The sequence below is a fragment of the Bufo bufo genome, chromosome 5 (genome assembly GCF_905171765.1).
Source record: "Bufo bufo chromosome 5, aBufBuf1.1, whole genome shotgun sequence".
Classification (NCBI taxonomy): domain Eukaryota; kingdom Metazoa; phylum Chordata; class Amphibia; order Anura; family Bufonidae; genus Bufo; species Bufo bufo.
The window spans coordinates 526,348,938-526,362,400 of NC_053393.1; the positions used below are offsets into that span (position 1 = coordinate 526,348,938).

Sequence of the window (13,463 nt, forward strand, 5' to 3'; positions counted from 1 at the left end):
CTGTCTATATCTATCTCATATCCATATATGAAATATCCATCTAATATCTATCTATTCCATACCTATCTCTCTCATACCTATCTAACAGCTATCTGTCCCTTATCTACCTAGTTCATATCTCTCTCATATTTATCTCTCTCTCTCATATCGATCCATCTCATATCAATCTATCTCATATCTATCTATCTCATATACAGGTGAAACTCAAAACATTAGAATATTGTGCAAAGTTCATTTATTTCAGTAATGCAAATTAAAAGGTGAAACTAACATATGAGACAGACTCATTACATGCAAAGCGGGATATTTCAATCCTTTATTTGTTATAATTTGGATGATTATGGCTTACAGCTTATGAAACCCCAAAGTCACAATTTTGAGGTCCCCTTTGCTCAGGGGGTATGGATTAATTAGCTGAGATAGAGTGTGACACTTTGAGCCTAGAATATTGAACTTTTTCACAAAATTCTAATTTTAAGCTGCATTAATGCAATTCCATTTAATATGCATTACTGAAATAAATGGACTTTTGCACGATATTCAAATTTTTCGAGTTTCACCTGTATCTATCTATCTATCTATCTATCTATCTCATATCCATCCATCTATCTCATATCTATCTCATATCTATCTATCTATCTATCTCATATCTATTTATCTCATATCTATCCATCTCAGATAGATAGATATGAGATAGATGGATAGATATGAGATAGATAGATGGATGGATAGATATGAGATAGATAGATGGATGGATAGATATGAGATAGATAGATGGATGGATAGATAGATATGAGATAGATGGATGGATGGATAGATATGAGATGGATGGATGGATAGATATGAGAAGGATAGATATTTCATATATGGATATGAGATAGATATAGACAGACCTATATATAACAGATATTAGACAGACAGTGGGATAGATAGATATGAGATAGATCTTAGACAAACGGACTTGTCCACATGCCAAAGTATTTTCATTTAAATATGGTCCTGGGTGAAAGGGTGGGGATCCTCTCAGGCCACATTGTTCTTATAGATTTCTGTTGGCTGCCAGTTAATCGTTAGAATAGTATTTAGTTGTATTTTGGGTCTGATGATCATTTCGCAAATGACTGCGTGTACCTGTACAAAACAAAACAAAGACCTCAGGACCCATATCTGAAGCCATCCTACTAGGAGGGGACTTCTCCACCTTAGCACATGCTGTAGAACAAAGCCTAAACTGTGCTGGTAGTTCTGTCTGTTATGTCTGCACCGTGATCTAAATCTCTCTGTTCTTTTCAAGGAGCAGCAGAGAGAACTTGAATCATCCTATGAACAAAGACTGACTGAGAAGGATCTGGTGGTTGATAGCCTAAAATCAGCATTGCACAATGAAGAAATCAAGTGCGCAGAACTGCAAGAGAGAATATATGCGGCTGAGAAATCTGTCGATGAACTGCGAGAACAATTAACCCAGAAGAGCCTGGAAATAAATAGTCTCTTCGAAGAGCTAAACACTTCCAAACAAAGAGAGAGGAGATCCTCAGACGAAATCAAGCAGTTAATGGGCACTGTGGAAGACCTTCAGAAAAAGCATCATAAAGACAATCAGTCGGAGGCAGACCTCGTTCAGCGAATGGAATCGGAGACACAAAGAAAACTGGAGCAGCTTCAGGCTGAGCTAGACGAGATGTACGGCCAGCAGATTGTTCAAATGAAGCAGGAGCTGGTCAAGCAGCACACATTAGAGATCGAGAAGCTTCTTGAGCGGCACAGGCAAGAGCTGGACAACATCTCTAGCCAGACAACCACCAACGTGACCAGTGAACGAATCAATGAACTTAATGCTGTCATTAGAGAGTTAAATGCCAAGCTCCTACAGTCGGATGAGCAGAAGAAGAAAATGAGAGAAGAATCAGCCAAGACACTGGAGGTTGTCTCATCTGAGAAATCCCACCTGCAAAATCAAATTGAAGATCTTCTACAGGACCTCACTTTTGCCAGGGAACAGATCCACAAAGCCAAACAAAGCCTTACCGATAAGGAAAACAAACTCAATGAAGCCAACAGTTTTTTGACCACTGTTGACAGCCTCAAGGCAGAACTGATTGCCGTCAAGGAATTTACCAAAGAATTAGAATCTAAACATGAAGCTGAGGTAACGAATTACAAAATTAAGTTAGAAATGTTAGAAAGGGAGAAGGATGCGGTGCTAGGTAGGATGGCGGAGTCCCAAGAGGCAGAGTTAGAGAAACTTAGGACATATTTCTTATTTAGTCATGAAGAGGAACTCTCGAAACTTCGAGAAGAGTTAAATCAGGAGCATAAAACAAATATTGAGAACCTGAAGGATAAGTTAGAAATACAATATAAAAAACAGATGGATCAGATGCAGCGTGAAACGACTGAGACCATCACTTCCATGCAGGCAGAAAAAGATGGCTTGGTAACCAAACAGAATACTTTAATGCTTGAAATTTCCATGCTAAAGGACTCTCCGCCATTTGTCCATGATCCAAAGTCAGAAGAAATGATGATTCAGATTAATAAACTGCAGAAAGAGTTGGAGTGTTTGAAAAGAGAGGAGAAAGAGAAGGGAAGTATTGAACAAGAGGTTCAAGTCTTACAGCTTAGAATCGAAATGCTTGAGAAAGAGGTGGAAGATAAAGATGCTCTCAAGAAAAAAATGTCTGTTCTAGAGGCTGATAATAGGCTCCTTAAGGAAGAAAATGATGCCTTACAGAATATGAAAAAAGACTGTAACACTGAAAACTATGAGAACCTCAGTAAAGTAGCCAATTTAGACCTAAAAAATCAGATTGAAGTCCTCTCTTTGGAAAATATACGCCTGAGGAACTTGGAGCTCCAGCTGAGAGAAGAGATTGAACACCAGAAGAACACATTTTCTTTCGCTGAAAAGAACTTTGAGGTCAACTATCATGAACTTAAAGATAAGTATACCTTCCTAGTGAAGGAGAAGGATCAATTAGAAGATAGTAGATCAAAGCTGGAAGAAGAGTTTAGATTAAGGTTCAGAGCCTTAAATGATGAACTTGCAAACTTAAAGGGGGCTAAAATAGTAAAGTCTCAAGTAGGTCCTTCTAAATCAATCAAGGCTGATGGACTCGATGTTGGAGAAGTTGTTGAGAAAGATTCAACAGAGTTAATGGAAAAACTAGAGATTGCCCAACGGGATAAGCATGAACTATCTCTGAAACTTTCCAGTCTTTCAGAGGAATTACGATTAAAACAAAATGAAATTAACCAGTTAAAGGAAAAGGGGAAATCCTTAGGTTTTAAAAGGGATCATGGTATGTTCGAGGATGAATCATGCATGAAACACAAAGAGAATGTCCCAAAACCTGTCAGCAACCATGTTCTAGTGTCAAATGATGGTGTTGACGCTCATGTATTAGAAGAAAGTATCTGTCCAATTGAAACTCCCCACTTACATGGATCTCCTGAAATTACTTATTTGCAAAAGGAAATTCAGGATCTTTTAATGGAAAAACAATCCCTTTTACAAAGGTTGCATGAGTTGACTGGAAAACTCGAAGCCGAAACTTCCTTGGTGGAAAGCGCACAACTGGAAAAAGATGATCTTCAACGAAAAGTGGAAACAGTTATCCAGGAACAGGTAGGTGGACTATCCACAATTATGGAATAGATCATTGTTTTTAAGAATCATTCATGAACTGTTTGGTTGGCCATAGAGTCTCCAATTATCCGGTCAATCAGACCCATTTTTAAATTAGACTAAAAATGCAGCAATTTTTTATTAGTACATTTACTAACATTGGATTAGTCTAACTTTCATATAATTGTAGCCAACTTATGGCCAAGTTATATCTTTAGCCAGCCATGCATGGAGTGACGTCTCATTGGCAGAGATTCTACTTCTGATTTCATGGCACGTGTGACACACATTGAGGTCATGTACATTCAGTGGAGCTGTACATCAGTTGTATAGAAGTTGCACATTTTTTTTACAATAATTTGGGACTTTTACCTCTTTTACGCCACACTGACCATTTTTCTGACAAATGGGCGTGGCATGGGAGGGCTAAGCAGAATTGGGTGTGGCCCAGCTAATTTACACCAGGAAGGGGCACAAATTATAGCTCAACTCTACACCAGCTAATACCTGGCATGCAGAGCTCGAGATGTGCCTTAAAACGAGGCACCTCTGACTACAGCACAAAGCAGATCAAGACCGGTGGATGAGTCTTCATAAATCCCCCCCCATTGCTAGACGCATAGAATTCTTTTAAATCTTAAAAAAAATTAAAAAAAATAAAAAATAATCCATGACAAATGGTTAAGAGAAACTTTTTGTCCATTAAAGTACATCTAGATAGATGTCCAAAATTCCTAGTCTTGGCCGTTTCACTGCTATCTCACGTGGCTTCCCCGATCGATAGATTTCAGGTCTCCGTATTGAAGTAATTGTTTCTGTGACTCAGCCGAATCCATTTACATCCACAATTTCAGTTCCTGCTAACCGAAATACAAGAGAAAAAAAATTCCAACTTGATGGTTGTTTTTCTTTCGTGTCACACAGCAGACTTAGACGGGTTTCCGCCAACCATAACACGGCTGTGATACTTGGATCTCCCTCGGAACTAAACGAAGGTCACCCTTCATCTCTGACCTAAGTTCTGTTCTCTAGATACGGCAGCCGCGTTATGATGTCTTAAATCAGCCTAATGTTAGAGGGTCACCGTCATAGAGATGTATGAAAGGTTTTGATCGATGGGGATCTGAGTGCTGAGACCCCGAACGATCGCTGGAGAGATGAGAGAGAGGAACTTGCATATAGCTTTCTCTCTCTTTGTTGCAGGAGACAAAATCAAGACGTGGCTTATTGAGTCCTCCTCTCCTGCAGCAAAGACAGAGAGCATGATGTGCCAGTGCTTCTCTCGCCTCGTTCTAGTGATCATGGCGGTCTCAGTGCACAGATCTCCCTCCTTTGATATATAGCACATCAAAAAGTTTTATGAAAACACAGGCCCTAGAGTCTGTGGTACCTAAAAAAAAAAATATCATACTCACTTGCTCCCCCCAACTCCATTCTGGCACCCTGACTCAATTTTGAGATTTTCAGTCTTTGGCCTCTTGTACGGAAACAATCACATGGTAATGACTGGCCTCAGCGGTGATAAGTCCTCAAACAGCATGTGACACAGCAGTGACGTACCACTTAGGGCCAGTAATTGGCTGTAGCGGTGCAAGTGACCCGGTCTCATCCCCGACCGGGGTCCGGAAAAAATTGATTGTATCTACATATAAATTTTAAAATGGTCCTCAAATAAGGAGCCTAAAAGGGAATTTTTTTTTAAATACTTTAATTTTAGTTTTATTATTACATGTAAATCCGTAGAAGAGAATTAGCATGTTTTATTTTTTTACGTGATAGTTGTTTTTCAAAAGTTTCCTTGTGGGCGGTGATTTTGGAGGCACGCGCTCCTTCCTTTATCTGTATAGACCGTGCTGCATTGTGTGTGTGATTTATGGAAATTCATTGTCAATAGACTAAATTCTAATCTGTCCCAGTCTACACAGCAAAGCTGAAAAGTGAGCTGCAAAACACTGGAAATGTCAGCTTATTTTGAAGCTAAATTTAAAGGGGTTTTCTAAGATTTAAATAGCGATGTCCTATCCTCGGAATTAGGCCAGGGCTGCATAGCAACAAAAGGGGCACAACTACATCTTTTGTAATGATAGTCAATGGTGTCGCACGGCGAGACGACAGTCATGCAGAAATCCAACTTGTCATGTCGCATGTCGCAGTGCAACACCATTGACTATCATTATAAAAAAAAAACGTTGCGTGACTTTTCTGCGACATAATGTGTAGCCCTAGCCGAAGTCATGTATATCTGATCTGTGATGATCGGACTCCTCAATGATGAGCTGTTTGAAGAGGCCACTGTGCTCATATGAGCGCCACGGACTCTCTCTATTCCTGTGGCGTCACGCGGTGAATGTCCCTGGGCTGCAGTGCCAAGCACAGCCGCCATCCGATTTACGGCGCTGTGCTCGGTATGATATGAAGAGGCAGACAGGCTATTATGAGCATGAGTCAACCCCCCGACAATCAGAAGCTGATCCTGAGGATAGGTCATACATATCTAACCCCTTTAAGGATATTCTTTTAGTATGCATAGTCACATAAAAATGTAAAAACATGGCCGCCACTATAAGCTGATTTTGATTGGGATAGCCATGGCCAGCCAGCAGCGGCAGTCTATATAATACAAGGGTAACTTTGGTCCTCTAGATTCTAGAACACGAGTTTCTCATACTGGGCAGCTCTCCATTCTAACTTATAGAAGGGGTCCTGAGCAGAGACCCTTCTCTGATGTCATTATGCCCCAATAAGTCCTATGATCATGCATTTTTTTCTTGATACAACCCCTTTAAGGACATATTTATAATTTTATTTTTATTTTTTTAACCAAATGCCCTTTAATATAGAGTAATAATATGCAGAAGGTTTCTGTGATGATGCATTTTACCTGCCTGTCTGTATTGTGCAGGCTGATCTGCTGCTGCAGCTGGAGGCACAACGTATCAGCCTTACCCAGATCCACAAAGCTCACCTGGAGCTGATCGGTGAGAACGTCCGAGCTGAGAAAGAGCAGGAGCTGCGCAGCCTGAGAGATTCCCTGCTCGCCTCTCAGGAGCAGAAGATTCAGGAGCTGCAAGAGCTGCATCAGCAAGAATTGCAGAAGTGTCAGCCGCAGACAGGTAATCGTGTGTCAGTTACACACTGACAGAATTTTTTTGGACCATTAGACCTCCTGGAATATCAGACGCAAAAAAGGAAAAATAAACTTAAAACTAGAGAAGAAATCTGGGAAATTTGATCACCTGCCAAAATTTGTATTAGGGCTCATGCACACGACCGTATTCCCTCCGAGACATATGTCCCGGAGCGGCATACATCGTGCGCACGGGAGCGCACAGCATCATAGGTTACGATGATGCTGTGCACATCGGGCCACCCGCGGGGCTATTGTCCCGCACTCATAATATCATAGTAACCTATGATGCTGTGCGCACGATGTATGCCGCTCCGGGACATATGGCCCGCTCACGGACTGTATGTCTCGGAGGGCATACGGTTGTGTGCATGAGCCCTTACACTGCTGTATTTCCCACATAGTGCATAAAAGCCTTGAATACCTTAATTCAGATCCCTAATTCAGCCTCCATTTTCTTATATAAGGGAAATTCAACCTTCTGCAGAACACAGGCAAAGCAATTTTAAAAGATTTGCGCATCTTTACATACATTCAGTAAAATGAAACTGCAGACAACAGTCCTGGGGAGAGTGACGCATTTTATCCCTAGTGGTCAATAGTATTTAAGGGGTTAATGCCAGTTTTTTTTGCGGTTTAAGGTAGTGAAGGAGTTAACTCCAACGTCCATGATGGTCTAGGCTAGTGGAGGGGTTAATGCCAACCCTTCTTGGTGGTCTACGGTTGAAGATGAATTATTCCTATCTTCCCTGGTTGTCTGCACTCAGGGGTGCCTTTCCGCCATACAGGGTAATACAGCGCCCCATACCTCTTACATCCAGGGATGTCTCTTTGATGTTCCCTTTCCTCATCTTCTCCTTTCAGACCAGACCACTATTTTTCAGCCATTTCTCATATCTGCAGTTTGACAAAAAAAAATCTTAGTTTTCTACTTTTCCATCATCCTCCCATGTCCTGGACAAATCATCCTACCACCCCCAATACTGTGCCGCTGTGCTCCCCAATATTATACTGTAATAACAGATCAACCCCCTGATAATAGTAGTACCATGCAGATAGTGCCCTTCAATAATTATTGGCACACAGTGCCCTAAAATAACTGCGCCCAGCAAATAGTGCCCCTGACACTAATAGTGTAAACATAACATCCCCCAAAAATAATTGTGGTAACCTGATACTGTGCCAGGTGCCCCCACAGTAATAGTGCTCCCAAAAGTCCCACCAATAGGAGTAATTCTCTGCTAGAGCACACATGGTAGTAACAGTGCTCCTACAGTGCCCCCAACATGTCCCCACTGTGCCCCAGAAGTAATAATGCTCCCATAGTGCCCATACTAGTAATCATGTTCCCCATAGACCCTCAGTAGTAATAAAGCCCACCATAATGCCCCCCAGTAGTAATAATTCTCCCTATAATGTGACAGTACAAAAAAATGCCCCCTTATAATGTGTGCCAGTATAAAAAAATACTCCCTTTTAATGCCCCCAGTTGAGCTAATGTCCCCATAGTGCCCCCATAATGTGCCAGTATAAAATACCCCAATATAGTGCCCCCAGTAAATGCCCCCATAGTGCTCCTCTCCCCCTTTACTCCTAGTGCCCCCATAATGTACCAGTATAAAATGCCCCATATATAGTGCCCCAGTAGATGCCCTCAGTGTCCCCCATAATTTGCGAATATAAAATACCCCTTCTTAGTGTCCCCCGTAAATGATCCCATAGTACTCCTCTCCCCCCTTCCCCATAGTACCCACCATAATGTGTCCCAGTATAAAATACCCCTATACAGAGCCCCCCATATAAAGTACCCCTTCTTTGTGGCCTCAGTACATGCCCACATAGTGCCCCCGAATAATGTGCCAGTAAGAAGTGCCCCCCAATAATGTGCCAGTAAGAAGTGCTCCCCAATAATGTGCCAGTAACAAGTGCCCCCCAATAATGGGCCAGTAACAAGTGCCCCCCAATAATGGGCCAGTAACAAGTGCCCCCCAATAATGGGCCAGTAACAAGTGCCCCCCAATAATGGGCCAGTAACAAGTGCCCCCCAATAATGGGCCAGTAACAAGTGCCCCCCAATAATGGGCCAGTAAGAAGTACCCCCCAATAATGGGCCAGTAAGAAGTGCCCCCCATTGATGCCCCCCAGTAATGTGCCAGTAAGTGCCCCCATTGATGCCCCCCAATAATGTGCCAGTAAGAAGTGCCCCCCAGTAATGTGCCAGTAAGTGCCCCCCATTGATGCCCCCCAATAATGGGCCAGTAAGAAGTGCCCCCCAATAATGGGCCAGTAAGAAGTGCCCCCCAATAATGGGCCAGTAAGAAGTGCCCCCCAATAATGGGCCAGTAAGAAGTGCCCCCCAATAATGGGCCAGTAAGAAGTGCCCCCCAATAATGGGCCAGTAAGAAGTGCCCCCCAATAATGGGCCAGTAAGAAGTGCCCCCCAATAATGGGCCAGTAAGAAGTGCCCCCCAATAATGGGCCAGTAAGAAGTGCCCCCCAATAATGGGCCAGTAAGAAGTGCCCCCCATTGATGCCCCCAGTAATGTGCCAGTAAGTGCCCCCCATAGATACCCCCCAATAATGTGCCAGTAAGAAGTGCCCCCCAATAATGTGCCAGTAAGAAGTGCCCCCATAGATGCCCCCCAATCATGTGCCAGTAAGAAGTGCCCCCATAGCGCTCCTCTCCTGTATTGTACCATATAAAAAAAATAAACACTTATACTTACACTTACCTCCATCAGGCTGGCAGCTATGGCTCAGGCAGCGCGATGACCTCAAGGGAGGGGGAGCTGATGGCACAGGGGGGCTGAGGAGTTTTTATAGAAAACGTTCTTTTAGTTTGTTTTTTCTTATTAGAGTACTCGATTAATCGTTGGATTAATCGGTAGACTACTTGATTGCTAAAATAATCGATAGCTGCAGCCCTACAGATACCCTTGTGTTTGAGGGTAGTGGAGTGATTAATGGCAGCTATCCTTGAGGTCTAGGGTAGTGGAGTGATTAATGGCAGCTACCATGGTGTTCTAGGGGTTTGGGGGGTTTAATGCCAACTTTTTTGTTTCTCAAAGGGTATTGTAGGCGGTAATGCCAGCTTCCCTGGTGGTCTAGGGTTGTGGAAGGGTTTATCCTACCTTCCGTGGTGGTGTAGGGTAGTGGTTGTTAATGTGAGGGGGTGGAGGTGTTATTGCCAGCTACCCTGGTTTTCAATGGTTATGGATGTATTTATGCCAGCTGCTCTGGTGGTCTAGGGCTGTGTCAAGCTCAATGCTACCTTTTCTTGGTGGTCTAGGGTTGTGGAGGGGTTAATGCTAGTCGTGGAGAGATTAATGCCAGCTTCTGTGGAGGTCTAGGGTAGAGGAAGGGTTAATGCCAAATCAAAAAGTACTGATGTATTAAATTAGAATTGTGTATGAAAAGTATAACCATAACAACCACCGGACGCAGCTGTCGGCTCTGTAGAGTCCCAGGTTGTTGGCTGGTTACCCGCTACAGAGAGGCAGATGTAGAGCGGAGGACTGTGTGCAAAGATTTACCAAAGATTCTCCCTTCTGTTGACCTTGACGTTGCTGGTAGGTGGAGGTGGACATGTCTACACGGCTTCCATGTACTTGTCAGTGTATTGCTGCATGTTTTATGCAGGTACTAAGTTAACAAGTACGCTGTATTTGAAAATGAAATCAATTCGCCTGATTTACCTCCACACCTCTGCCGCTGTAGGTTTAACTTATCTTGTGTTTTAATCAGCAATATTTTATAAATAGAACTTTATTTTTATTTTAATTTTTTAAATTTTTCCCCCTATGTTTTGAATGTGTTTATATAACGTGGCCTGAGGCTAATACTGATTTAAGTTTGGAATCTTTCTAAATTGACCTGCATTTCCAGAAGGTGAAACGTGCCAGAGCCTTACAGACCTGCTGATGAAGAGGATCCACAAGGAATGTCATCATATAAATCAGGTTAGATCTCCATCTGTGACCTACATCGGGGAAAACCTAATGCTGTATTACACCGACAGATTATCTGACCAATCATTGGTCAGTTGGCCGTTAACACGCACAGATCTTTTGTTGTACGCACCAACTATTGCTCTGATTGGACAGAAGTTGGTCAGATAATCTGTCGGTGTAATACAGCCCTTATATTAACTGCTTCATTACCAGAGTGTTAACCCCCTTTCCTTACCAGGCCAATTTTTTTTTTTCTGAGAGTACGGATGACCTATTCTCTGGATAGATCATCAATATTTGATCAGTGGGGGAATGGGGGGGTCCGACACCCGGGACCCCCACCAGTCAGCTGTTTGAGAAGGCACCGGTGCTCCTGTGAGCGCTGCAGTCTTTTCTCCGCTCACCGAGCACAGCGCCGTACATTGTATAGCAGCTGTGCTTGGTATCGCACTCAGCCCCATTGACTTCTATGGGCCCAAGTTGCGTCTGGGCCACGTGACCAATGAATGTGACGTCACGTGGCCTAGGAAAAGGTGAGAGAAGTGCGTGGCGCTACTGCGAGCGCCGCTACCTTCTCAAACAGCTGATCAGTGGTGTCCCAGGTGTCGGACCCCCACCAATCTGAGGAAAGTACTTACTGGGCTCTGCAGTGCTGGTCATTAGTACAGACAGATGGGGGTTCAGTTCCCCTAGATCTGTTTGGTTAGAATTGAGCTCTGTATATATATATATATATATATATAACAACTATATATTATTAACCCTTGGCGCTATCTGGTCCTTCTGAACCTAGTTCCCACGCCATTCTGTAGGCAGAATTTCTTTACCCCACCGCTGGATACATACGTCCTATAGTGTAAGCGTAATCCTGGCACTACCGCTGGATACCGCACTCCCTGTATCTTACCCTCCTTCTATAGGCGGAGTAGTTACACTACCACTGAATTCCGTGAGTCCTGTCACATTCCCTTCCCTCCTTAGGTGGAATATGTGCGCTCACCACTGGACCCTGTACATTCTCTAGCATTACCCTCCTTCCATAGGCGGAGTACTTGCACTACCACTGACTGCTGTACAGCCTGTAGCATAGACGGAGTAATTGTTCTTACACTGGATGCCGTACAGCCTGTAGCATTGCTCTCCTTCCTTAGGCGGAGTAATTGCACTTCTACTGGGTACTTTACAGCCCGTAGCATTATCCTCTTTCCATGGGCAGAGTAATCCTCTATCGGCGGAGTGTTTTACATCCTGTTGGCTCCTATACGTCCGGAAGCATTGCTCTCTTTCCATGGGCGGAATATTTATGCCACCACTGGATACCGTACATCCGGTAGTGTTGCCCTCCTTCCAGAGGCGGTGTAGTTGCACTACCACTGGATCCTATGCTTCCGGTAGCATTGCCTTGCTTCCGTAGTGGGAGTATTTGCACTTACTCTGGGTACTGTACTTTCTGTAACATTACCCTCCTTCTATAGAGTAATTGCATTACCACTGGATCCTGTACAGACTGTCGCATTACCCTCCTTCCTTAGGCGGAGTAATTGCACTTCCACCAGATACTATACGTCCTGTTGCATTGCTCCCTACGCAAGTGGAGTTATTGCACTAATGCCGGATATAATCTGTCCTGTCGGTTTCCCCCATATATCGGTGGTTTAGTTGCACCGCAGCCGCATACTGTAGATCCCGTAGCATTATCCTGCTTCTATAGAGTAATTGCACTATCACTGGATCCTGGACAGACTGTCGCATTACCCTCCTTCCTTAGGCGGAGTATTGCACTTCCACCAGATACCATACGTCCGGTTGCATTAACCCCTCTGCTGGTGGAGTAATTACTGTCATACTGGATATCAGAATCGCAGTATTTTTCCTATCTCTGGTTCCTGTCTGCAGCTTCCGATTAGGTCTGCCAGCGAGCACCAGTCATAGTGATATGTTATCACATTGTATGATGGGAATAACCCTTTGCTGTTTTTCTTAAAGCATGTATGTCAACCTCCGTGAGCTGGACAGAGAATTTAGAAAAAGGGCCAACAGCAGGTGGCGCTATACAGATGCAGTTTATTGAATAGCTCAGGGGCTATACAAAATTTTAAATTTACATGCAATTACAAAAGTATTCAGATTCAGGTGCTGGTTAGAAAAATGTTAAAAGATTTTTTGTAGGACAACCCCTTTAACATTTTACGTACTCTTTCAATCCAATAAACCCCCAAATGGAGCAGACGGTGTCCGAGGCAATAATTTGGGTGTGCTTTTATTTGTTACTCATTCCTATAGGATTTGCACTCATGTATTTCATAATTCAAAGAACTCTCTCTATCATTCACCAGGTTCTTGAGAGTCTGATCGGGGAGGATACAACCGAAGAGGCAGAAATCCTGACCAGTCTTACCGACTCCAGCGCATTGGAACGACACAGAACCGCGGTGCAAAGTAATTCAGATAGGTTACTTCTCCGACCCTGTGCAGGAATGACTGGGTCCATGGGTTGTACTGAATACCCACCCGAGGATCACTGCATGCTACTGAATACCCCCCCGAGGAGCACTGCATGCTTTACAGTGCTATATGCAGCACACAGTGCTGATCAGTGTTGACATCGGTAGGGTATGGCCACACCTGGTGGGATTTAGACCGAAATCTACACTAACACATGACGATTTTGCTGCAGATTTCAGATTGCTGCAGGACTATGCAGCGTATTCTGGATTTGAAATGCGCACTGCATGTTTTTTCAAAGACAGCAGCAGCG

At 43.4% G+C, this 13,463-nt stretch overlaps 1 protein-coding gene across 8 annotated transcripts in view; it reads left to right on the forward strand.

The window, feature by feature from the left end:
• Positions 1 to 13,463, forward strand: part of AKAP9 (A-kinase anchoring protein 9) — a 247,751-nt gene that overhangs the window by 88,174 nt on the left and 146,114 nt on the right. For 7 of the 8 annotated variants that reach the window (XM_040431142.1, XM_040431144.1, XM_040431147.1 and 4 more), the window contains 4 exons: positions 1,295 to 3,628; positions 6,531 to 6,741; positions 10,641 to 10,714; positions 13,042 to 13,144. In XM_040431142.1, coding sequence (XP_040287076.1) covers positions 1,295 to 3,628; positions 6,531 to 6,741; positions 10,641 to 10,714; positions 13,042 to 13,144 — 2,722 coding nt within the window. The remainder of the gene's footprint in view (positions 1 to 1,294; positions 3,629 to 6,530; positions 6,742 to 10,640; positions 10,715 to 13,041; positions 13,145 to 13,463) is intronic. The other variant, XM_040431145.1, reaches the window with a different exon arrangement.